Raw genomic sequence first — 27,590 nt, 5'->3', positions numbered from 1 at the left:
AAATAATATTACGCAAAAATCAGTTACGAGTATTACTAATTTTTTTATATTTTTTTCTGTGATTTCTCATTTCCAGGAAAATATTTTTATAATTAATATATGGTTTATAGCGTCAAAGTTGTGACTTTGATTTTATGATATTGATAGATCCTACATTAAATATTTTTCTACCTATATAATTGACAGAATAAATGAAAGTTTCAAAAAATAAAAGTTAACATCATATTTAATTTCATACATTTGATTGCAATGCAATTTTCCAACACGTCACATATCATAGTTATAATATGCCAAAGTGTCCTAAAATAGCCCTTTTTTTACAACTTTTATAACTTTTTTATAACTCGCAAATTTCTGAAAATTTTAACGTGATAGAGCAATTTGGTAAACGAGGTCGTATTCAGTGTTCAAAAACTACGGGAAACGACAGATTATCTTCCTTCTTGTGCATTTTTTTGTTGAACAATGTTATTACCGGTATACTCGATAGTCATTCAGATCAAAAGTAAATGAAAACGAAAGAAGAATTCTTTTCCAATTGGATTCGTGCAGTATGTATGGCGGATGCTGGCGAATTCAGCGCGGCCGCCGCCAGTAGTAATGATCGGCTTAGAATCAGCCATTTAAATGATGGCTCACGTAGCTCCGCCCGGACAAAGTTTTGTCCCTCCACGGGTCTTTCGGAACGGCGAAGACTCGCCCACGTACTCGAATCGAACTTCCTCCGATACAATTTAACGGCTTTCAACCGTTTCCCCATCGGTATTTACTTGGATAGCGCGAAGCCTCTCGGTTGAAAATGCGAGGTGTTGGCTCCGCACTCGCAGTAGCACTCCGACGTAATGGGATGTTCGGTACTGCCAGTCCGTTATTGCAACGAATCTCGTACGTGGCGAATGACGTTTCTTCGATAAATAATGGTTATCGTGTGTATCGGCGACATTGGCGGACTGTCGATCCACACGGTAGCGTGGCACGGTAGTTTGAATCTTATTCGCGCGACCACATTTTCCACTTAGAGTCGGCAAGCCATTTCCGCCGGTATGATAAAACATTTTGAAATCTTTTGACCGGATGAGTTTCCACGTAAGTCTACAAGACTATGCTTTCACTTTCGGAAAGGATAAGACGTGGATAAGACAACTTACCAGCGCGGAGAGTGACCTCGCGTGAAAGTACGGTCCCGACGGAGCTGGTCGCTCGGCATCTGTATCGGGCATTGTGAACCTCGGCTCTGAAATCCTGAGCCAGGAACGGCGGAAAGTATAGCGTACCGTTGCCCAGAAGTTGCCTGAAAGAATATGAAAGGAGCTCTGTGTTGATTCGCATAAGGGACTGCTAGAAAAAGAGACGCGTAGATCCGCGAGAAAAGTATAAGGCGGATTTCACACTCGATTTTAAAACAAGTTCTTTCACTTCGCGTACGTTTAAGGGCGGTACTACGGTTTTATTTAAACGAATAGTGTCCTGACAAATTTATGCAAACGTGAGCCATGACCACGAACGTGATCGGTCGAAGCGGTTGGACATTCAGAAACGTGATTTACGAAACGTGATTTACCTGAGCCCCGGAACTGCTGTAACCGATCTCTGATCCGGGCTGGTAATCCACGTGACATGCGGCGTCGGGCTGCCGTGTGCGGAGCAGCCTAATTGGGAGCCCGTGGTATTTGAAAAGACTAGGGTGCTCGGCGGCTCCAGGATGAAGACCGGGCCCTGCTGACCGAGCGCAAATTTCACGCTGCACCCTGAAAATGAAAGGCGTATTCGCTCATTTTAACATTGTAACGCCGATTTTGTTGCGGCGCGGCGGTCTCTTAACGATCGCGTCGTGCGGTCAATGAGAAGCGGTTAAGCGCGATTAATTTAGCTCGACTAACTTATATTGTTTTTCGTCCACTTAATTTTTATCAAGTACACTGATGAGAAATCACGTGGCTCTTAACTAGGTGGCGGTTAAAATTTCAACAACGCTGAATTAACGAATGATGCGAGATGGATCGTTAAAATACGAATTGATTTTATGATTTTACGCGATTATGACTGGAGTATTCTATAGAACATTATCGCTGTTTTACAGCGTACAATAGATATACTTTTGCAATTTAGCAAATAAAATTGTATCCAAGTGCTTGTTATACGTTGTATCGTAACTGTTTAGAAATCAATATTTTCCTCTCTCTTCTTCGCGTGGCGGGGCCGCCTCAGGTCAAGCGATAGCTCCGATCTGGATTTGCCCGTGGATTAAACTCGATGTTGAAACGATTATTCGATTTGTTGGTTGGTAAGCGCCGCGGATAGAATTTTATCTTTTGTCTCGTTGAAGCGGGCGGAACGACCTGATTCGCGAAGCCGGTCTAAACCCCACGACGTATACATTGTTCGCAACCGAGAAACCGGAGAAATCAATTCCACTAAGCCGAATTCGACCTAGATTTCGAATCGATTCGGGACCATGCTCGCTCCGGGATTAAATGCACGCTGGAGCGAACGGTCGCATCACTGCCCGATAGCATCTACCAAATATTTCAGTCGAAATCCCCGGATTAAGAAGCAGCGTACGCGAGCTTCTATAATCCGTTCTCGAACGTTGAAAGCTACGTTTACATATAATGCAGGTTTTCCTCGATATATCCAAGTAAAATAAACGCCCGTTGGCAGACCATCGGTTATTTGGAAAACAAAACGCTTCGCCGAGAATATGATGTTCGCTGTTGTCATGCACTAGTTGAACAAGACGAGTATTTGTTTTGTTTTTATACAAAGCGAATCTACGGAGAGATGCGGAGGTTGGACTGTTGAAATAAGCAATGTTGCACGATTAGGAGATGATCGAAGGGATACGTAGCGCGGGACAAAGTGCCGCGACGGGTACAGCGATCAAAGAGATTGATTTTCGTTGCGAGTCGGGAATAGGAACAGAAATAATTCATGGAATGAATTATTTAGACCGGCGCGACCTAAGGGGCAACGCGGTTTAAAATACGATTGACGTGGTTTGGATTCTGATGTATCTATGCAATTGAGAAAGAGGTCGAAATTAAATTACTGCAAAACAGTAGAGTTTCGTCAAATGGAAATGGAGTATTTAGAAATAAAGTCGGAAGAGTTATTTTGCACATAACATCTAAAAATATAATCTTTTGTATCACTGTTTCAAAACTTTTATTCCATAAAAATGTGCAAAGTTTCTCTTGATTTCTGACTATTTCTATACTACGAGTGATGAAAGTTCTTTAATTTCAAACTTTCATAGATCAATCAAAAACGTACAGAAACGAAAAAACATGCTTTGAAATAGTTAACTGGTAGATACTGTAAGTAAAAATAAATAGAAAGATTCACTTTGTTTGCAATAAATATATAAACATAGTTAAAATTGTTAATTCGATTATTTTGTTCCATTTTCTCTTTAATACTTGACATGATAGCAAAATTCTAAGATTAGAGTCGATTTCAACTCATTGAATTACTTCAGATATCACTATATGGTCTCAAATAAACTCTAACATTTGCTAGTTTATGTTATGAAATATTAATCTGTATCCTTATCACCTAAATTTATATTCTTCTCATCGTCTTCCCTCCCTCTCTCTATCTTTCTGAAATAAATAAAATCGTCGAATATAAAATAATGTAATTACTTCATCTAATATTAGAAAATTTTGAATGGAAGGACAAAGTCAAAAATTTTCCTCCGTTCATCCTCTTTACCGGACTGCGCCAGAATGCATAAATTCTTGCACGTTGTCAAGAAGGACGGCGGGCACGTAGCCACGTGTTTGCTTGCCTTTCAAAGAGCAAAAGCCGAACAGTACTCCACATCGTCGTTTCCGCACGCGCGTCTGTATGCGCGCGTGCTCGCGCACATTTATTTGCGCGTTCATTCTTTTCGAATAATGCACGAATCGTCGCGCGTATATATATACGGTTGTTGCATTTAATGCTACCCTTCCCAACGCGGAATCATTGGCGTCGAGTCATCGCATCTTTCTGTACGCGTGACCGGAAAAATATTTACTGGCGATATATCGTGATATTTTATTTGTAATACTATACGTGCTCCCATCTTTACCAATTCCACGATTTTCCAGCAGCTTTTCGCACTATACACGCCATTGTTTTTAAGAGGGAGACATTTAATATTTACACGAGGTGAATATTCGACGTTTATGAACGGACGGACGCTCTTGCATCACGCGTGATGCAGATGAAAGACGTGCAAAAATAAGAGAGGGCGTCGGCGCTGACGAAGCTTTTGAAGAGATATGTCGCATTGTCTTTACATCGCATTGTCGCCGTATCTCAGAGCGTATTAAAGAACCATAAGTGTGTATGATGGCGCACAAGCTCATCGCTTTTTTCCTTCTTCGAATTTCGATATCTCTTGCATGTGTGGATATGGGCGCGCTTGCGCATTTATATCCGCGAGGACGTTTTCTGCTCATCGGTCACTGAAACGTGAACCCAATTTGCGATTTGATCGAGACCGGGATTTTTCCCGGCTACGTTTCGAAGTGTCAGAGTACGAATAAAGATTGCACGAATGAAAAGCTTACGTGATGAACGTGCAAAGCACTTATTCCGGAAACAAGCTATGCTTTAGCCGATACATGATCGCCGGATCAAAATATCTTCGTATATGTATCATCACATATATGTATATTTTTAAATTATCTTCTAGAGAGAGGGAGAGAGAGATTTCAGAATGTGATTCAAAAATTGAATAATGCATGAAAAATATAATTTTACATTTCTATTGATGCCAATCAATCTGATGCCAATGCATAATTTATTTCAGCAGAACGTAGAAACGTGTTACAGTTTGCGAGTCGTAAATTCTATGCATATCAATTATGTAGGCATTTTAAAGCAAAAGTGACAAACGTCGTACTTTCATTTCGAAGATTAAGGAAATAAATAAGCAAAATCCACTTTCATGTCACGTTATCGATCGTTTTCGTTTACGTATATTGCATCTTTTATTATTAAACGAATATCAACATTTGAACGTCTCGCTTTATCGGCTTTCGTGATAAATTTACTAAGAAAATCCGAAGAAACTACATCGCGGTGCAAGACGAGGAGCAGATGCGGTTGTACGTACGCGACGGGGACGGAACGGGGGCCAGGATTTCAAAGTCGACGTGAGAGTAGGTAGTCACGTCGACGTGAAAGATCGTAATTGCGAATTCGTTGACCCACGACTCGAATAAGCTTTTCCACGAAGTCACGACGGTGGTTGGGAATCGACAGGCACGGAAAAGAAATGCGAGAAATGAACGGCGAGGGATCGAAAGGACGATGACGATGACACGGTGGTGGTGTGTAGGTGAAGCATGCACAGGAGGTAGCCAAAGAGGAGATAAAAGCGGACGAGGATGGACCGAATGGGGGATGTAGCTGGCGCGAGAGGGTAACTCTAAGTTCTGCCTCGCTGCTGTCGCGGGAAGGCGATGGAGAAAGATGTGAGCAAACAGACATTGCGATCGTTTATTTTTCTGGCAATTATATCCTTTCGTGAAAAGGAGCCCGAGCCCTTTTCACTCCGTATTTATTTCTGTCGTGAATGCGTCGCGAGCCTACTGACGGTTCTCAAATAGGTGGATATCCACCGAGGGGAGAGAAAAGCTAAAGGCTTTCACGGTATTATGAGGATCTCGGTTTAGCGAACCTGTTCCATTCGCGGCTGTTCCATTGGCGCGCTTAACGTCTTAATCCAATTTAGCAGAAGTTCTGTATACACGAGCTGCACCGCGTATACATCTTAATGACGATCTCTTTAGATCGTTAAGGAGATGAATCTTTCTTAAAAATTATGAAGTAGATATCGTGAAGAGATGAAGAAATTGAATTGGAGAAATGAAGAAATTAATACATTGAATTGAAGAAATGTTTTTTTACAATAAATATTTTTATTCGCGTTTTATATAGCAATGTAAAAAAATTTTTTTTATAAAAAACGTACAGACTTCCATCTTGGAAAATCCCGGTTTGGGTATATCACGCTGTTTCATTAACAGCGATGGGGCGTCGCAGGAGAGGCAACTTACCGACGCGGTCGATACAACGATGAAGATTAATGATTGTCTGGCCAAGTAATTACCACCGCGTTTTATTACCTTCGATGTGTAACTCCGCGAGGAAACGACGCGACGTTTCCTTTACTCGCGCCTCGCGTATCGTGTCGTGCTCCGGCAGGACTGCGATTGGACGCGACCACATATGATGAAGGACGAAAATTATTCAGCAGCATTGGCACGCAATCTAAGACGGTTCCCGAGTGTCCGTAGTGCGATCTGTATATGTATAGCCTCCGTATTCGAGGACACGGCGCAAACGGGTAATTCTCATTTGATGCGCTTACATAGTCTTCGCTTCCTCCAACATCAGAGGTTCTCAAACTTTCTGAACGTTAGTGTCAGACAGGATTTACTTATATTAGCAGCATCAAATTAAAAAGCAGAAGCTTACACTTTATAGGATACCTTATTTCACGATTCTATAATGTAAGTATACATAAAGAAGAATAAGATAATATGGGCGTTGTACAATATAATATTCTGTCGAAAATATGCTAATTAGATAATTGAGATCATCAATATATAATAATTTATATTTTATACATAATAATAAGAACTACTATTTTATGTATATTATTATATATAAATAATAATTATTTATAAATAAATAGTAAAATTATCCAAATGAAATCGACAGTCTATTCAAATCTATCTATTCAATTAACATAGAATAGATTATCGATATATACCATTCAGATAATTAATTTTACTCGTAGCGTCATTGCCTCGTTTTGTATAAGAGATTCGTGAACCGCGTAGATAGAGATCTCTTGTTGCTGCAAACTGTAGATTGGAGATCCCTGGCCGTGTGCGAGTGCGCCCGTGCGTATTACGTAGGGATGCATCGCGCGGGGATTCGTCCGATAGAGAGACATCGATGACACTATACATATTGACAAGACACTCGAGACCGTCCGCAGGTCTGGGTCGCTGGAGTTACGCCACTCTTGTCGTTCGCCCTCTCTCGCACGGTTGATACCCACGGCGAACCCTTCCGTCGCTGACGATATATCGGCCGGCGTATTACGCTGAGCGAGAGCGCAGAGAGACAGAGAGAACGACAAAGAACTTTCTGTATCACTATCGGCGCACAACCGCTCGGAGTTTACTCCGCGAAACTCGAAGCACCCGACTTGGTCAAGTAGTACTTCATGAGAAAACGCGAGTTTGCACAGCGACGTCCACTTGGACTACCGTCGGACTTGGCTATCGCGATCGGGCATTACCGGTTTTTGAACTGGTGCAAAATTGCCAGTACACGCCAGAGGAAATCAAAGTGGAAGAAGTTTTAATCGACCAACGAACGGCGAAGAGGCTGTGAATGTCGAAACCAAAGATGTTCTAGAGCCCTCAACCTTAATGACAGATCGTTTTACGAATTAAGAGAACTCGACTTCTTGTTTTACTAAAATATATTTAATGTAAAATGGTCAGAAGTCGCGAGAGAGTCAGAGAGAGAGAGAGAGAGAGAGAAAGAGAGGAGAAAGATGACATCCAATTAAAAGTTTCCATCAAACGAAGGGTCGTTTTGAATCCCACAAAGAATATATTCTCCAAGTTTGATGAAAATCTCACGATAAAGCAACTGCAGGGTGAGCATATTTGTAAGATCTTACGAATCCGTAAAGAAGAATCCAAAAAGAGAGAACTAACGAGCCTCGACCTCTGTCTATAATCTTGATAAACGACGAGGAACAATGTTCTGCGTTTATACGACAACACCACTCGAAACAATAAGTGCTTCGATACCGCGGAAACAATGCGTCCCTCGACAACAGCGATATCTTTCTGCCGATGCAGATTCGAAGTCATCGATGAAATAACGTTCCAGGATCGTATGCGCGTTTCGAGTGTCACGCGAGGGTCGGAATGAGATCGTTAAACGATACTATTGAGAGAAAAAGGGGGAGAACACGGCATACGGTAGACGTTTCTATATTGTCTCGTGTGCAAGCGCAACATGAAAATTACGCAGTTCGAAATCGCTTAGTCTGCGATTCGATTTAACGTACTTATCGTGAAAGACTTGCGTGTGGTTGTTTCTCACGTGTTTTACATCTCAAGTTTTCACTCGTGGAAACTATTTTCTGTCCCGGATTCTTTATATCATTTCTATACTCTTGACAGACGGATACACCGGCGAACTGATGTACAGGCGTTCCACAGAATCTGTACGAAAAAGGGTGAAATCTGTCTTTTTATTTTTATAAACGATTAAAAATAAATAATTGTTCTTACTTGCGCGCACGTGTTGCTCATTACTAACTCATTATTACAAATTCCACGGCGCGAGCATAATCATCTTCGTTGAGCGTCTGTACACGCACCCGTCTTTACGCTAGAGTTTTTCCAATTATAATTACCCTTGCATGATAACCGCAATTGACATTACCCAGGATAAACGCGGAGGAGGAAATAAGATACAACTGCGCCTTGACGAGGCGTAATGCGAGCTCATAAAGAAGCAGCGGAGTAAAAGAGACTCGGAGAGAAAAAAAGAGGAAAAAAATGCTAAGAGAAGAGGGTAGCTGGGAGAAGGCTATATAGCCTCGTCGTAATGGTTTAGAGGATTGGCGGTTTAAAGACCGGTCAAATATTTACCGGGACTTCGCCGGCCCAGACCTCTTTAATAAGTTTTTTTATTGCAGTTCGCTCTTTGTTTTCAGGCCACGCTCTCGTATTTGCACTCGCTCGATCGCGTTTGATGATTGAGAATCCTTTCGGCCTTTTCTGTATAGCTGTGTTTCTCAACATTGAGCTTCTTTGGATAAGCTTTATCAGGAAAGCAGCAAAAGCAAAGTAAACGAGAATGCGAACAGGAACTTCTGGACGAGAATGCGAACTCTTGTTCACTCTCATAGATTAGAAATTTTTTGCTAACAATATCCTGATCAAATAATATCTATGAATTTTACAAGAACATGACTTTGTGCATACAAGGAAATGCGATTATCACAGAACTATATTATCCAATGTTTTAAATAAAATTTAAAACTTATATGTATTTTAAAAACGTCACATTTTTTCATGTATTTTTATTAATATTGGAATTTTCATGTACATTTGGAGGGGTAAAAGTCATAGTGGTGTAAGTCAAATTTTTTTCAATTTTTTTCTCGCGTGCATGGATGCAATCTATACAATATATAAATTGCATCTATGCACACGAAAAAATATTTTTAAAAATTTTTTGACTTACACCACTCTGGTTTTTACCTCTCCATTTATAAATTTTTTAAAATATAAAAGATTCTGCAAATGTTATGCTAACGCATTACAATTCGATGTAGCGCTCCGAACTCGAAAGATTGATGTGGTTAGTATTAATTAACTCGTATAAAACATTGAATACAGTACCTACAGTCAGAATTTATTTTTGACCTCACGTCGAAATGCAACTCTACATCGACAGTAAGGTAGGGGAAAAAGAAAGCGAGGACGGGTTGTCGTGCATAGTCGACAATAGGAGTTTGAATCGGAGACTCACCTCGCCAAGTTATAATAGGCGTTCTTTGTAATCCGTACATTTCGCTAATTAAATCAGAAAAAATTTTACTCTTTACTTACTGCCTTTTCCTCTCTTTCTCTTCTCTCTTTTTTCTCATGTTAAAAGAATATCCAGTTTCCCTTTTGCCTCTCCAGGTATCTTGTCGCGTTATTCTTCCACGCGTTGACAGTTGTAAGTCAAAGCGGATGTCTCTGACATCAGCGAAGCAACGAGAGATTGCAACGTAAATGAGTGCGCGAGGAAAAACTAACGCTTCTATTTTAAAATTCTAAAGTTTGCTGATTGCAAGAGAAATGTAATTCCGGCAAGAAAATATCTTAATTATCTTTAAAATTTCAACAAATTAAATCTTTAAACAAAAAATAATTTTTTGTGAAACGCATTAAAGTTTTTTAAATTATGTAAAGTTGTTTTCTTTAAAATTAGATAGTTAATCCTCAATAAAAAATGTTTTCTGTTACATTTTGATAAACTTGAATTGTGTGTCAAGTATATACGTCTATTGTCATAAAATGTTTCTTTCATGAAATCGTTTAACTTCGAAATGTGATGCGTAAAAGATAAAGTGGGACGTCTGTTGCATTGTGATTTGCTTTTGCATAAAATTTGCTTTGACTGATAGCGCTGAATCAGTAGGAATGCTGTCGCGGAAAAAGAGGTTTTCCCGGAAGGAGGATAAAATTCGTTTTAACAGACGAGATGATTTCCATCTTGGAAATATCAAGCCTGACGTTTCTAGTGGAAAGTAATAATACCGTATTAACGATAGTTCAATTAATTACCTCGCGCATAGCATCTCGTTGCGTGGCTCGCTGCCGACAGCCTCGTTCGTGAGACTCAAACAAATTTGCCAGTGTTCCGTTTCATTCGTTTGCGAAGTCGAGCAGAGCGGCGTGCGAGCAGAAGAGAAAAGGGTTATATCGAAGCTTTCGAGGTATTGGGGCTTTTGGGATCAAATCCGCTCGTCCGTTCACGCGCTCGTCAGGCTGTTATAGTGTAAGCCGATTATGCCGTTGCCCCATGCGACTCTCTCCATCATCCTTCGTTCCCTCTTCTCCCCGCGACCCCCCCCCCCCTCATCGACTGATCGTCCATCCCCAAATTTATCTATCCTCTTCCCTGCGGCAAAAAAGTCTTCGAACGTATATACTAATACGAAGTGGTTAGCTTAAATTCTTTATGCTAATATGATAATTGCAATGTTCAAACGTGTTTTTATAGTGATTATAAAGCCGAGAAAGTCTGTTCATTTTTTTTGTAAAGTATTTTAATACTCTCTTGAATGATGTAAAAAATATTTAGCAACGTGAGACATCAAAGACGAAAATGCGATTTGATTAATTTATTCGATCTTAATTTGAACTCATAAAAATGTAAAAAAGCGACAAGTGTCAGGTGGATCACATTTCGTAGGTCACAAATATTTACTTTAAAATAAAATTTCAGAAAAATTGTTTTCCGCGTTTTATTTAGTTTCATGTTGAATATTATATGAATATAGCATGCGATGGGATTGCTGGTAGAGTTTTTGAGACTAAACTTTTTAAACGCATTTTTCTTCGGCATAAGCCTTCAGTTATCTCACAATTGAGTCGTACGACCATAAATGTAAGAAAAATACATGACATCGAATTAGGATTCCATAACCGTACGTGACATAGCGAAGAATATAGGCATCAATTTCAAAGCGTTTTCAAGTGGCGTCATAACACGTTCGAGGGGATAGTCAAATTGTTTTTGACCCGATTTCCCAACATGTCGACGCACGCTCGCGTATATGCATCGATAAGCAAGAAAAGTGTACTCTATTGCTCTAGGGTCCTCGAACGCGAGAATTTGAGATTTATTTGATACGTTCGCTGTCTGCGAAATTGAAATACGCGGCGGACTCCCGGTGGAAAGTGCTACTTCGCTCTACTTTCGCAAGACAAACATATGAGATTTTAAATTTTAATATTACTCCACGGGATCCGCGTACATGCTCCCCGTTTTGTCTTTCCGGTTAAATCGGCAGTGCTTTTAACGCGTATAGGCTTACTCTAAACGCAATTATGCCGTTAATATATGATTGATTATTTGAAATGGCATGTAGCAGGGATTTGGGAAGGATAGGAAAAACGTGTGTATACAAATGGAATATTAACTGCGCACAAACATCACATATTTATGGCATATAACATACGCAGAGCGAAATTCAAATCGAAATGTATCTGTTTTTCGACGCACGCATTAACGGTTTTACATATGCATTATTTACTTGCCGTTTATGAGTGTACCGTGATTATAGGTTGTTACGGGTTTAGGTATGCGCATTACTATCAGCTTTATTGAAAATGCAAACAGCACATGAATAATGTTATATAATATTATATCAACAATGAGACATGGAATATTGTCATTTCTGAGATACTTAATCCTCGCAGACCACACTTATAATATATATATTATATATATATTTTGTTTTTGCATACGTGTAAGTCACACTCGGGTCTGGAGGACCTCAGTCATTTTTCGCTCATAAGTTTCGAAAAAATAAACGTATTGTAATGTTCCTTTTTTTCAATCGATCGTAAATGTTCTGAGAATCATGATGGTAGTCTCAGAATTTATTTTAAAGAAATTACTCCTAAAAGATATGCATTAAAAAATATAAATGATAGTTCCAAACGTATAGTTTCAAAATTTTGTTGAGGTCCCTGAGACTCCAGTGTGGCTTTCGAGGGTTAAATACGTACGTACATATTACGTATATTTTCAACAGTTTCATTCTACGAAAAGTATCTATATAATACAAATAACTTTATTCCAATAACTTTTTTCTATTGTCAGAACCGATCATCTGAACTTATGAAGGATTGGAAGTCCTAGTTATATCGGATTTAATGTCGAGCAATCTACATCCTATTTCACTCACGTAATACTTCTTTTTTTATATTTTTATTTTAGTTTATCCACTTCGGTCATTAGCATATAATCGCATTGGAGGATATCTGAACAAGAGTTCGCCTGTACATCCTTAATTAATCGCGGATCTTATTTCTCAATCCACTTTACGGAAAATGAAGTTGAACGTCAGCAGCTAAGCACACGAAAGCTGCAATCAGCCGCCAGCATCGGGATCTTATATCCTCGAGGGCTGACAATCTAATGTAATTTACTTCCCGTCTAACGCAATTAAAGCGCACTTTGAGGTGTGGCGGGACGAGAAATTAGCAGTGAACTTCGGTTTACCGATAAACTTCGTCGGTGAAATCGACACCGTCGTCTCGCTACACATCTTTAACGGAATTCTGGCGCAGCAATGCTTACTAAGCTAGTTCCAAAATGCCAACATGTTTTGACGCCTGTATTTATAGCCGTTACGCGGAATCTCATATGAAAATTTTCACATCTCGAGACACATACTGTTTAATTAATTATTTTGTTTTGAGATCAACCGAGAGTTTAGTAATGTACTCAGCGAATTGTCAGAAGCAGCAAATAATAATTTACTCCCACAATAGCTCCACCGTTGCCCGATGTCTCCCAGGTCTCTTTCTTCTTGCACTCACAAAATACTTAACTCGCGAAAACACGGTTAATTACGATCGCACGTACTAATCGCCGAAATAGGATAATCGCCTGGCACTTTGCACGACACTACTGGCGTTAATCGCACGCGACGCGCATTTTAAATTAACTTCAATTACGTGTACGACGACTGGTGCGTTACTCCGAGTTTCCGACTTGAGAGAACAGTAAGCAAATTACATTGGACTCGACGAAAAATTCGAGGCACGTTGCAGGATGCACAAAAAATAATTCCAATAATTATTGTCGTAAATATCGCAATGTAATATAATAATTCGTAATTCTTATTCTTTGTTGTTTCGAGTAAAATAAACAAATCGCAAAATATCACGTTTTGATAAATCACAGTCATTTTAATACATGTTAATTGCGGAAGTTAATTAATATTAGATGTTCTTTAAAAGAATTATTGTTTCGAGTTTTAATGCGATGACACATGGAGTGATTCGTGCTTATCCTGAATTGTTCGTTCGAGTCTCGGCTGCGCGAACGATAACACACCTCGCGACAGCCTTGTATCACACAAATACAAAGGCCGAAATGCCAGCCAGTCTAGCTTTTAACGAAATATTCATCGAAATAAATATTAAATATTCTGTTCCTTTTATATCAAATTAATTATCAATACGATCGATCTAGCACGGTTTCCCGTTATTTTAATAACTCGACCCGGGTGATTCGTATATTATTTTGCGCAATATCAATCGCAAAATGGTAGATAAATTACATTTAACCTCTTTAGAAACACTGGTACATACGTGTATCTTTAGTTTTAGATTAGTTTTACAGTTATAAAATAAATATTCGCCATTGAATCTCTCTCAACAAGAAAAAAAGAGAAATCTCATATGATAGTAAACGCAATATATCACTTGGAATCACGTGATATTAAAATATTTTTTTGCTTCTTTATTTTATAATAATGTCCCTAAAAAGGTTTAACTAAAAATTCAAAGCGCGACACGAGATATATTTGAATTCAAGCATTATTAAGAAGATAATTATCACTCGTAAAATTACAAAACAATATTTTAATAATTCCCATTTTTTACCAATTTCTACTTCAAACAAATAAATCACGTGAAATATTTGATAAGTCATTGCTTCGATTTATGAATTCTCAGCAGAAATTATTTTTTTATCATTTTTCAGATTTTTTGCATTTTGTCATAAGTTACTTTTTGCTCAACTTACACAAATATAATTTTATTTTTAAAAATGTTTATTTATTTATTTATTTTATATTTTTTTTAAATAGGATATTATTGATAAAAAGCATTAAATTGGATTGCAATAGTTTTAGCAACAATTTAATCTAATTTTTGGATTTATTAAAACCATACAATTTTATTCTTTATTCTATACAAAAATTTAGAAGTTATAAGAATTAAATTAATTTACACATAAATAGTTTTTCAATCAAAACGAAGGTGTTCTTTAAATAATAGTTTCAATAATTAAAAAAATATATACTTATATATATGCCTATATAATGGAGTCACAAATCAACTAAAGTGTCATTAAATAAAAGCATTAAATAATAAAATTTGCATTAAAATTTGCTATTAATAATATGTATATTATATAATATAATATATCAACTTATATACCAAGTTGTTTGCAATAAATTCAAACAAATAATACTTTTATTCTAAAACGCTTTCTCCATTAAACGAGAGGTTAATCGTTATTTTAGGCGACACTAATATTTAATTTATTTGCAGAAATTAATTCTAAACGCAAGATATTAAAACAAAATATATTCGACATAATTTTGTCTTGTAAAGTATTGAATATTTCGATAATAAATAGTCATTGTCTCTATACTTGCCACTTACAAATCTTTAAGCGCGAGAGCTGATTATAATTGGGCGAATAATTAACCGTAAAAAGTTTGTAATGATAGCGCTTACTTAGTTCCGACTTGATTACACTTCAATATGTTGGGCGGCATGAACTATTCTGCTGTGACACTAAGTACCGTACGCCGCTACTAACGATGGGATTAAGTATCTTACAAGTAGGTTTGAATCCATTGGCGTAGTTTTGAACTGTCTATAATTACTTCGAAAAATAAAAGCAGTATTTTCAAGTGGACTCGAACTTGGATCAAACATGTTCGAATCTTTCATGAGTAGGTACTTTACTAGTTTTACGTTCCTTCGAATCAAATCGTTCGTATATAAAGTAAGAATTATTATTTTTTGTTAATTACGAATATTAGATTATTAATCATTGAAATTAAATATAATAAAATATGATTAAAAATATAGAATAAAAATTACTTAAAATATTTATATATTTATACGTTTTTTAAACCTCTTTCTTAGAGTTCGAGTACTACTTCTAAAAAATTTGATTTTTTTGCAATAGAAATTACTTATAGTATACATTCCTACAGATAGTTATTCTAAAATTCGAAACTAACTAGTCGAGATCAATTACTTTGCAAGTACAATATGTATGAAATATTATTTTTTATGAATATTACTCGAATCCTAGAAATTGAAACTTGATTATTGAAATTGACTCGGATTTTTAAGTACATACTCGTGTGAAGTATAATTATTGTCAATAACTGTAATCTGTAATAAAAGCCATATTATTAAATAAATATAATTTAAAAAAAGTATTGGTATTTAATTGCAATTTTATCAATTGCAACTATATTAATACAATTTCATTGTACAAATAAGTCGCAACAATTATATGTTGCATAAAATAAATAAGATTTCTTTCGTGGTACGGGTTAAATATTTTTCTTTAATTTATTATTTATAACACAATAATTGAACTTGATCTCATTCCTATAGATAATTCTGTTGACGCGCCTTGGCCTGGTCTTGATACTTGTCACGGCGTTTGACAAGTCTGTTTACGAAAGGTCACCGCGCTAACATTCGTCGACCGACACTCGATCGAAGAGGTAGTGTGCGAGCCACCCTACGTATTGAAACGCAATCGCGTCGAAGCGTGATCATTTCCTATTAACATTTTACGGTTAATAACCCGCAAGATTATAATTCTCTTGCTTAAAGATTCTTCGCGTATCTTGCACGTTTAGTAAGTAAAAATTGATAGAGAATGAAATTATAAATTGTTGTTTTATAATAGTCACTATAGCGATCTTTTTGATGCTGCTTAAATTCGAAATACCTATTTTTCATCAGTTTAATCCTCAACTCAGCGAATATTCTTTTCTCATTTTATTTACATTTGCACAACGGAGACTCCAAGCTGATAAACAGCATATTTTATTGTCACGTCATCTTTTTCGAAACGAAGGAGATCTCAAGTGCTTAGAGAAAACGTTTTTCTCTACAAATAGTTAGCAATAAACAATTCGCGCATTTAATTAATTCCTGTAATAAACTTCGTGTATACACATCAATTAAGACAAGCGACTTAAAAAGCTATAATTTAAACAATTCAACAGTGTAGCTTCGTGCAATCGTACTTTGCTCGCGTTATTCTTCTGTCACAATGAAGTAAATGCGCGTCGCGCGTGATTGAAATCAAAAGTGCTGATTAAAACGTCGCGCAAACATCATATTTTGTTCATTAGTATTAGTGCGCGACAATAATTGACCGTGTTTTCGTGAGTAAATGTTTTGCGACCCGGCATAGAAATCTGAGAGCGGGAGAAAGCCTGAAAGGCATCAAGCAATAGCAAAGCGACTATGGGTGGGTAAAATTTATTACTTTAGTTATTAATTGTAGAAATAATTGTTTATAATTGTTCAACGTAACAATTATTTTTGTAAATTTCGTGGGCCTTTTTAATTTAAGTATAATTATTGTATTTTACAGCTCAAAGCGTAACATGGTCTCCAATTCCATGCATTGCTACGCATCGTATCGGTGAGTGAGATATATTATCTTTTGTTTTAATTTTAGGTAATGGATCTATAAAATATATAAGATGAATGTAGATGTATATATCAAGTTTGCAGCGTAAGAATAAGATTGATAGATATGATATCTCATGATCCATTGCCTTAAAATAGATAAGGCAATGATAGCTAAAAAAAACTAACAGGCTAATAAGCATAATGAATATTTAATATTGGAATATACCTGTACAATCCGATTTATTTTGCATATAAGGATGTGTATATATACGCATCTGAAATAAAAAGATTTTCAGAAAATTGAAAACATAAAACATGGCATACTAATATTATTTCGGCATTTTAATTAATAATTAATAAAATCTTTAATGTAACTTATATTATCATGTAATATAACTTTTACGACATATGTAAAGTTTTTATTTAATTTTTTTCTGTGTTTACATCTTTCTGGATGCTAAATTATCTATTCAAGATTAGAGAAAAATTATTAATTCAGTTGCATTATTTTATTTTGAGCTTTCTAAATATTTTTTGAACAGAATCTAAAGTTTGTATGTGATTTTTTTAAATAAGCTTTCATGATTAAATAGCACATAAAAAATATTTTTAGAAATTTTGTCTAATATGCAAATAAAAGATGAGATTTTACTGTTATATATCACATATTTCAATTAGTTTATAAAATAAAAGATACGTTGATTTTTAATTATGCTCATTATAGTTATTATAAAACCAATTTTATTCTTCATAGCCTATTCTATATTCCGATTTATTAATAACTTGCCATTATACTGAAATAAAAACCATTAAAATATCGTGAAATTCAATAACTAGCTCATTATGTATTTAACGTACGCTCGGTGTGCTTCACAATAGTCGTTGCTGTCATGCATAATACTTTGGTGTCAAATTTCACAGAAATACTCATTCTATTTTCAGTTGGTTTCTAATTAAAATATGAATTATTCTCAGATTCTTTTTGACTCGAAATTCAATTAAAGATTATAAATTTAATTGTAAGCGTAAGAAACACTCTAAAAGCTAAGAGATATAATTTATAAATGTCTTCTATTTCGAGAGATACAAAATTACGGAAAATTACAAAAAGGCGGAGCATAGATACTTGGCTCGCCAACGTATTCAATCTTATCTGTCATACATTAACGCACCGCGAGGCGCGAACGGGATGGAATTTCGCAGCCGGGACAGCGGCGGAACGGACGTTCGCGTTTGAAGGATTGCGTGATTATTGATATCGGCAAGTCGCGTCTTTTCCCACGTACCCATTTCTCCAGAGTAAGGAGCATATATATAGGCGTTCTCGCGCGGTATTTGAGAGCGGCCGGGAGTTTTCGGAGCGCGCCGCGAGCTTTTGATACCGACCAGCTTGCGCCGAGCGCCGAAAGGCAAAGAGCCCGGGAAGAACGACCGGAGAATCGGAAAGCGGCAAAACGCGTTCCCGTTAGAGCTTTGATATACGACCATTGGACCACCGATACCACTCTCCCGCCGTACGCCCTCTCCCGTGGCCATATCTCTCTGCCCCCGCATCCGTGACTACCAATAATCGAACGTTATTGCGTTACCTTGCCAAAGCACTTCCACGGTCGCGACACGTGCATTCGGAAGATAACGTGGCGCGACTACGCTCCGCATCACGTGTACACACGCACATACCTTGTATACCTATACACGAGCGTGCATTACGGGAACGTATTCGCGAATCGTATGCGGGAAATGCGACTGTTGTCGCGGCACACGCGCCATCGAACGAACAACGCTTACAAACTGCGAAACGTTAGGAAACTCGACTTCACAATAGAATCGAAATAGTTGCGACGGTACGTGACCAAGCCGCACGAAGGGAGTTCCGCGGGGCGGACAACCGAATAAATCATTAATGAGATTTACGGTCGGTTTCATCAATCTTCCTCAAGACGGATAGTTTCCATTAATTTTAAACGGCATCTTTAACGCGATTTATTATTCTATTTGAAGGGCGTTCATTTATTAAAAGATACGAATCTATTTTATTTTACGATTGCATTCTCTTCCTTGTCAGTTACTGCGCGTATCGATATCAAAAGAACTTTGATATCATATGTTTTTATATGAAATAGGAATGTATTTTGCAGTAAGCACTTGAACATGTCGTTTGTAGTCGGCTTTAGCAATTTACAGAGCGGGAGAAAAAGTGGCGTTCTTGAGTTACGGACTGCAGGAATTCGAATTGTGCCAGTAGCTTGATATTGCAGCTCGTCGGCGCGCATAGAATGTCTGCTGGGTATTGGTGTACCAGCATCCTGCGTGACACGTCTGCGCGAAAATACGAAGGCGCTTAGAGTTCGCGCGGTGCAACTCAAGTTCCGTCGCATTTCGAAATACCGAATTACCGGATCTCGTAGAAAAATGAAATAAAATTAATTTAAAAAATAAAAGATAAAAAAATTTTTACGTACAGAATTTTACATAACTCATGAGACTTCACTGGACTTTGAATTCTTTAATTTATAACTCAATTTATAACTCTGCGATAATAATTGTGGTAGGTACACCATTTATACAATTTCGTGAAATGTTTGTAAAAAATCTTCTTTATATTTATTCAATAGTGCACAATCTATTATTTCGTTAACAAAATAAGAGATATAGAGACAGTAACAAGTACTATCTTTTACATACATAGTTTCTCCGTACGATAAAGGAGCGCGATTTATCCCTGTCGTCGATTCATCGATAAAGGAACCGATTTAATATCCCTTTCGACGATAAGCGTTGCTCGTTTCGGATTCACGTGGTATAGGCTTTATCATTCAGAGAGCGAACACGTCTACATATTTCTGCGAGCAGCAACGACGGCGACGCGATGCGACGCGACACGACGGCGCACGTCGTCGAGTCGAGTCGAGAGAGCCAGAGCGGGTCTGGCTGTCTCGCAAATGTTTTCTTCGCGCGTACTCCGGGGTTATCGCACCCGCGATTATCAATTTTCTGGCACGACGACGACGCTCGCGCTCACGTAGCCGTTGTCGTCGTCACGTTGGCGCGGCACGGCTCGCAAGCCCACGTTTGTTGTGTCGTGCTGACAGCCAGAACGAACTTTAACGTGCAATAACGAGCATTTGCGCCGACGTGGCGACGCGCTGCCTAACGCGGTTGCCGCGCCGTGATGGATTAGATACGAGAACGACGTATGACGGATACATCGCGAGGAAAATGTGTTTCGAATTGCGAAATGTTGACGCACGTAACGCGCGAAATGTCCTGATATACATGTGTCGCGCGCTATCAGGATATTCAGGATTAGAAATTATTAACCCTCCTCTCTATAATACGAACCAAACCCACGAAGTTCTTTAAATTCCTTCCGTACTGTCGAGACAGAAGCCATTTGATTGAAAATTTTTTGTTTCTTAAATAATATATCCATCTGCCATGGTTGAAAAATTTTTGTAGATGTCCGTTGATTGATCGCGCAACCATCCGATGAATTAATAATTTCACTTAATAGTATATATGTTTGAAGTTACGGAGAGAGACTGACTGTTTCCATATGAAAAATTAATTCGATTACAGACAGTTCTAATTTTAAAGAGTCCCGTCGATTTGTCCTTTTTGTTGTTTTTCGCGAAAAAAAAAGTATCTGTGTTTCGGAATTGCTTCGTAAAATTCATTTCCCTGCCGCAAACGAAACGAGAATTTAACAAACTAGATATATTGCTTTTCCGAAGCTTTAAAACAATGGTGTGCAAAAACTCATGAATGCGAGTAACGCGATTCGTACTGGAAAACAGAAAGGAAAGAATGTGTGGGGGAGGGGGGGGAATCGTCGCGAGATGACAAGGAAAAATCGAAATCGAATCAACGTAATAGTAATGCCACGCGTGAAATTAGTTTTCAGCGCGATGCGACGTAATCCGATAAATATCGATCGATATCGGAAGATACGCGCATTGCTCCATTCGTGGTAATTACCTCCGCGTATGTATCTATATCGGGAAAATAATCGATACGAGACGTCTCGCGCGAATCAGAGGAGTTTTTAAATGAAAGCTAATTTTCTCATCTATGTAGTTCACATCTTCTTGAACACCATCTGTTCTCTTCTTTTCTATTTTATAGTAATTAGATATACGTGTGCTATAGCAAAATAAGCTTTTAATATAATCACCGCTGCTATTATACAAATTATACGTTAATGCGCATGTGTTTACGCCGATATCCGCGTTCAAAGCAGAATATATCAAGCATATACAGCAGCATATATCACACTAACTAATGTAGCTTTATGAAGTAATTACTTAAGGTGCAATTAATACATATACATATATAATTATATTATACATATAAGAAAAAAGAAATTTTATTCTAAGATTAGATATATAAGAATGGAACGCAAAGATAAATAAATAAAATACTGTAACATAATATCAAAAATTGCAGTAGTGACAATTCTGAAACAAACCGTATTCAATTAAATGCTTTTATAGTTAACATGACTATGATTAGGGGAACAGGGGGTAGCCCCGGACATTATCAAGTATCCCGCATATGTTGAGGGATAATACGCAGAAGGGCATATTAGAATGTTTAAACAATGGCCATAGATACGCGGGATATTTGAATTTCAATAATATCTATCCCCCGTTCCCCTATTTTATTTTTGTTATTTGTGTTATTATTTTCGTTATTATTAATATCATTATTACGATTTGTTATTTAATTAGTCGTGCACACTAATAATAATATTGTGCAATCGTTCTTGGTTTTTGTGTACAAATAGCGGTGCACCTTATAAATTGAATGATCGAAAATATATATTGATACTTCTGTAGTAATATTTACAATGTCAAAATTCCATTTCCATGGTTCTTGTCAATTCCATCATTCGATTATCATACCATATTGGATGGTGATCTCATTGGTGGTATTATCCCTGGTATCGATTTCCATGATCAAATAGGAATTCGCTTTTCAGTTCATACGAATCGGAAATGACCGGGAGTAGAATAGAAACGTATCAATAAATGACCAGTCGCAAAGAATATTGATAATTGGATTTCTTTGTGTTATTTGAAGAGTAAAAAGGTAGTAAATAAATTACTACACTATAGACTTTTAATAAATAATCTCTTTAACCTCATGGTTATGTAATAATTAAAACCGAATAACATGTGTTACACCTTTATCTTCGAACAAATACAATTATAAACTACTCTATGAAACTCATGCGTAAGAATAAACATAAAAACGGTCACATTCGTTAGCATATCCGCGCCTTATGCTTTCGATCACCGTAACCAATATTCGCTGCCAATGTTTCTACCGAAAACGCCATTCGGTCGTCAGTGTCCTTAATAATGAAATTTATTATGCCTGGCAGCCATACGTTTCGCCGTGCGGTCTGGAGTAAATATTAAGCATATATTTTAGCGCTCCTGGCAACGCGCCCTGTGCGGTCCCCACGGTTCGCTAAAATCCCGACATCACAAGCGCGGTATGTGGCACGGTGGCCGATGGCGCGACCGTTGCTGTTCCAAAATCGATTTTGTCGAAATCGAATGGTCAAAATGCAGCCCGGTTCGTCCGCTTTTACGGCGTAACTAGATGCGTCGAAACCATTTGACGTGTTATTTCTCGTTTTTTTTTTTTCGACCGAAGCACGGAGAAGCGTACATTTCACACCAATATACGATTTTTCAATTCGCGTGACAGCAGCGTTGTATAAATAACATGAAAAATATTAGCACGTACTAGAGAGAAACGAGTCCCTCCTCCCGGGGGAGCGAACCCCCTCTTCGCATAATAGGTTTAATATAATATTCACGACGGTAATCCGCGGTGTCTTTCATCAGATTTCCACATTCGTGATAAATTTAATCTTCAACGCTTTGTAACGAGGACTCGTATAACGCACGCGTCCCGAAATGAAGAAAAAGAGGAGAGGAGATATGAAAGAGAGAAGCGATTCCAAAAGATAATAGAAACGAAAGCATTAGAGCTGCGTATGGATAAGAGCTTTTTGTCAGGAATATTCATTGGCACGATTTTCGTGTGCCGATAGAATAAACTGCCGCGATAAAGTTATCGTTGGATACGTGGGGTAGATCGCGCAATCCCGTTACAGTGACGTGTAAACTGTGTGTGATGTCAAAAATATCACTCAATCTCTGCGACCACCGGCGGATATAATGACATTCCGCTTATCAATAATTTCTCCAAAGACTTCACCCAAAATCATATTTTCTCTCACGAAAAAATTTACTCTCCATATATTTTTGTACAAAATTATTCTGTAACGCTACTATACACTTGCACTTTATCCACCTTCGTATTTGATTTTGCGTTGATATACATCCCCCGTCAATAACAGTTGCCTCTCTATATTTACAAAAAAAAAAAGAGAAAAGAGAATATTACACATTTTTACGTCAATCTAAAGCAAAACTATGTTGTTATTCATCACCATTTATTTGATCCATTACGATGGAATATCGGTCGGCCGTCGATGACCCCCAGTGAACGTGTTAGCCGGTGGATGTTATAGCGACCGTTGTATCTTTCAACGATAAAACAAAAATCAGGACATCCATGTCATGCTGCCTATCCATCCTGCCCGGCTCACCGAATACGTAGCCTTCATTTCGAGATAAATAATTCCATCCAACCGGCGAACGATTCGCGCCATTCCGGATGCAGTGATAAATGAGTAGGTGTGAGCGGAGAGGTGTTCTCCACATTTACGTGCACGTATTGTTATGTACTTTTACGTGATCTCTCTTGGTCTCTCTCTCTCTCTGGATTTTAGTCATGCTGCGTCGATTTTACATTATCATTTCAGTGCGTATAGCTAGTCTGTAACGATTGCACGAGATTAACTCGCATTTACGTGAGATTACCAACAACAGTCATTCACGCATATCTCGTATTTTTCAAATAAAAATTGTCTGAAATAAGCGCTTTATGCACTAACTCGACTTAAACTATTTTTCTACGCTGTCTATATTAAGTGTTTTCTAATCATTTCTTTTTTTTTCGTTTTGTCGTTACGAATTTCTATTACGAAATCGTATAGTTTAGGATTAAGAAGCCGCTATTAGCTTGCACAAATGTGTAAGGTCGGAAAAGAAACTCGTCAAAGTAATGATCTATCTCCGCCTGGACGTCCACCTTCGCTTCACGTGCGGGCACCCGGCACGGTATTGAAAATCGCGATACAGATACAGGGACACGCGGACGCGAGAGGAAGCGAGAGAGGGATTGAGTGTGGGGGACCGATGGAGGACGGCGGAAGGGGGACGAAGAGGACGAGTCACAAAGAGAGGCGATCGGGGATGGAGAGGAGCGCGAGAGGTGGTGAGAGGGCGAGTATCGCGATACTCCATCGGACAGAAATCGATACAGGGACGGCCGGGGTAACCGGGTGCGAGGGGGGACGGGTTGCCAGCCGGGGGTTTCTGTATTTTTCGTGAAAGCATTACGAACTCGTCCGCAAATATCTCCGGCGCATGGCTCTCAGCTATGCTCGGGGATTTGCGCGACGACAGCTTCCGATGGCCGGCTCTCCTTCGCGAGTTCCTCCTACCGACAGGTATCGAATTTCATTCGAAACTAATTCCCGATGTGTCGGAGATCGACGCATCTCCGTCTATTATCAACGGTGGCGGCGGAAGACGTATTACAGCACGAGACAAGTCACTCCGACGATTTCTAACACGTTTTTCCGAGGTGTCAGACTAATCGCCCAGATCCTTCCCGTCGCGTTCATCGTGTGCTCCATCTTTCGCGGTTTCATACACGCGGCTACACACTTTCGAAAACGGCAGATCGACGTTTCGCCGAGGCCGAGGGAGAGAAAATTTCTCCCGCTTCGGGTTGAATGAGAACCGCCGTGCTCTTCGCCACGTAGTGTTGGCAGAGTGTTCGTGATCGATTACTCGTCATCCGCGCGCGATGTCCCGAGTTCGACGCCCACCACCCACTGCCAAACCAAACGTACTCCTTTCTTTTTTCCTCTGTTTTTCCTGCTCCTGCTCTCGTATTCGTCCTCGCTTCTACCTTCCACGTGGTCATCGACCGTGGGGCTACGTGGGGCGCGCACGTAAATGCTCGCCGCGAATGGACGCGTTTTTTCGCCTTTCTCTCCACGGCCGCGGCCCCAGGCAAGGGCCGGGTTATTCTGCAAGTTCACGAAGCGTCAAATCGAAGTCACTTTCCCCAAACGTTCTCGCCTCGATGGAGACCACGAATTTTATTCTGTCCTTTGCACACCCGTGTGCCTGGAGAGTAGAAATGCGACAGCGAGTCAATTCGAAGACCCATTCGGAAGCTCGTTCAGAGATATGATATCGCCAGTTTTTGCGTCACCGACCTACTGATCGTATCGATATTGTATCTTCCGAAAATTTAATTCAAGTTTTGAAAAATAATACGAAGTTTCCATTTTTGCTCACGATATGACATAAAAGTATTACATTTCTCTTCCATCTATATCTATTATTAAATGGAACATGAGAAACAGTTTTGTCACAATTGAACAATTCATTGAACAATTCGTGAAATGATTATTGAACGGACGGACGAGCTTGCCTTTATTCGTATTTATAAGATATCGCGATGCTACTTCCGCAGACAATTCTATTTTCTTTACGCGGATACGAGAAGGTTTTATTAACTGTAAAATAAGACCAGGAGAAAAATTTCCAGTAGCAGTTTGCGAACCGTTTTATTCCCTCAACATTGCGGAACAACTCATTGTTGCAAAGGGAGAGTGTTGCCGGACCAAAGTTTATAATAAGTGGGACTCGCTACTAAAGTTTTGCCGGGACTTTTAGATATAATCTCTGCGTGGAAGTCCATCTACAATTGTAGATCCTACGTTAACGACTCCAACAGTCAAGCCAAAGAACGCCGACACTTCTTCTATATATTACTTGCCGAGAAGCACAGTATTTTACAAACTTACCGGTCAGTAGGAGCAGCAATAATGTCGAATCCATTCCCAAAACCCTGAGTATAACCGGATAGAATCAGCTCAACACATTCTTGAAACTTTCCTGAAACAGAATACACGGAGAGGAAGTTAGAGAAATAAGTTTTTAATTCAAAATTTCTGTCAATCTATCAATCAATCAATAATACTGTTCAACAAAAAATTACTTCTTTTCGAGCATAAAAACAAGATTAATCGTTTCTTATAGTATATTATGTAGTATATGTTTTTCGAACATTAAATATGATCCCGTTTGCCAAATTGCTCTATCACGTCACAATTTTGAGAAATTTACAATTCAAATTAGAAAAAAGAACTATTTTAGTGTATTTTGGCATATTATAATTGCAAATTTCTCAAAATTGTGACGTGATAGAACAATTTAGTAGGATCGTATTCAGCGTTTAAAAAACTACGAAAAAACTATTATTCTCGTTCTTGTATTTTTTTTGTCGAACAGTGCAGTTAAACAGCGCAAAACTGCAAGAAAGTTAAACAAAGCTCTAATCCACTAATATTATTGTACGTATTTACAAAACGAATAGAATTCTACTTTGACTACAATCGCTTTGTTATTCGTTCAACAAATGTGTACGATCGCAACCGTATTATACTGGGATTCTCTCAACGCGCGTGATATCAGCGCGGTTCGCGGAAGTGTCGAGTGACAATTACTACAATCAAATGTGACTAGACGGCTCACGGAACTATGATAAAACGCTTGGTTTGCACGACGTCAGGAACACATGTAGCGCGTTGCGTCAAATGGTCACGGTTCGGACACCGGTCGATGGCCAAAGTCGGACAGGACAGTGGTAAAGAGCAGAAAGGTAGAACACGCCGTGGGGGTCGGTCGGATGAAACGCGTTTCGCCCTGGGACGAGGGCGTCAGTAGTAGAATTCAGGGCAGAGAACTGCGAGGAGGGATAACGGGCTGAAGGGGGAGAGGGGGGAGGAGGAGAACGTTCCTGTCCCGGAAGCGCAACGGCGGCCATTTTTCACGGCGCGGACGTCCGTTTCCGGGCCACGATCACCACGAAATACAAACAAAAATGGCGGACTTGGGGTGAAGACGAGGGTGGGACGAGCAGGGGGGGTTCCGGGAGATACGGAGCGAAAGAGGAAAATGGGAAAGACGGAAATCAAGTGCCGAGAGACAGAGGGGGCCGCGAGGCGAAAAAAGGACCGACCGGCTTGACGACACGACGGTGGTCCCTGTCGTCCATTGGATTTCCCTTTTTCCCCTATTTTTTTCCCTTTTTCCTTCCTTTTTTCCGCCGCTCCCTTTTCCATTCTCGCTGCTGCGTCCGCGTGTTACACGTGTAGAATACTCCTCGATCATACGGTACCTTTAAGATTCCTTTCAGCTTTGAAAAGCTTCCTTTGTACGCTCAGGCGAGATCGAATTTTTATGATACTTAAAGAGAGAGAGAGAGAGAGAGAGAGAGAGACGTATATCGATAAGTTATAGATTTTATACCATACTTTCATCGCCTCAGCTGTTTAGATGGGTTATACTTCAATCACTATCGCCGCTAAATCTTTAAAGTCATGAAAGAATGAAAGGAGAAATAGGAAGAATA

At 38.7% G+C, this 27,590-nt stretch overlaps 1 protein-coding gene across 6 annotated transcripts in view; it reads right to left on the bottom strand.

Moving 5' to 3' along the window:
- Positions 1-27,590, bottom strand: part of LOC112462028 (Down syndrome cell adhesion molecule-like protein Dscam2) — a 98,818-nt gene that overhangs the window by 23,687 nt on the left and 47,541 nt on the right. For all 6 annotated transcript variants that reach the window (XR_003041615.1, XM_025027541.1, XM_025027537.1 and 3 more), the window contains exons 2-4: positions 25,981-26,071; positions 1,562-1,748; positions 1,149-1,291 (exon numbers count right to left, since the gene is read on the bottom strand). Coding sequence is in view for 5 of the 6 variants with exons in the window: in XM_025027541.1 (XP_024883309.1) it covers positions 1,149-1,291; positions 1,562-1,748; positions 25,981-26,014 (364 nt within the window). In the remaining variant the exon portion in view is untranslated. The remainder of the gene's footprint in view (positions 1-1,148; positions 1,292-1,561; positions 1,749-25,980; positions 26,072-27,590) is intronic.

This window comes from Temnothorax curvispinosus, unplaced genomic scaffold, assembly GCF_003070985.1.
Source record: "Temnothorax curvispinosus isolate PA1 unplaced genomic scaffold, ASM307098v1 QBEX01011959.1, whole genome shotgun sequence".
In the NCBI taxonomy this organism is placed as follows: Eukaryota; Metazoa; Arthropoda; class Insecta; order Hymenoptera; family Formicidae; genus Temnothorax; species Temnothorax curvispinosus.
The sequence above is the reverse complement of the archived record's forward strand: the minus strand, read 5'-3'. Positions and strand labels throughout refer to the sequence as shown.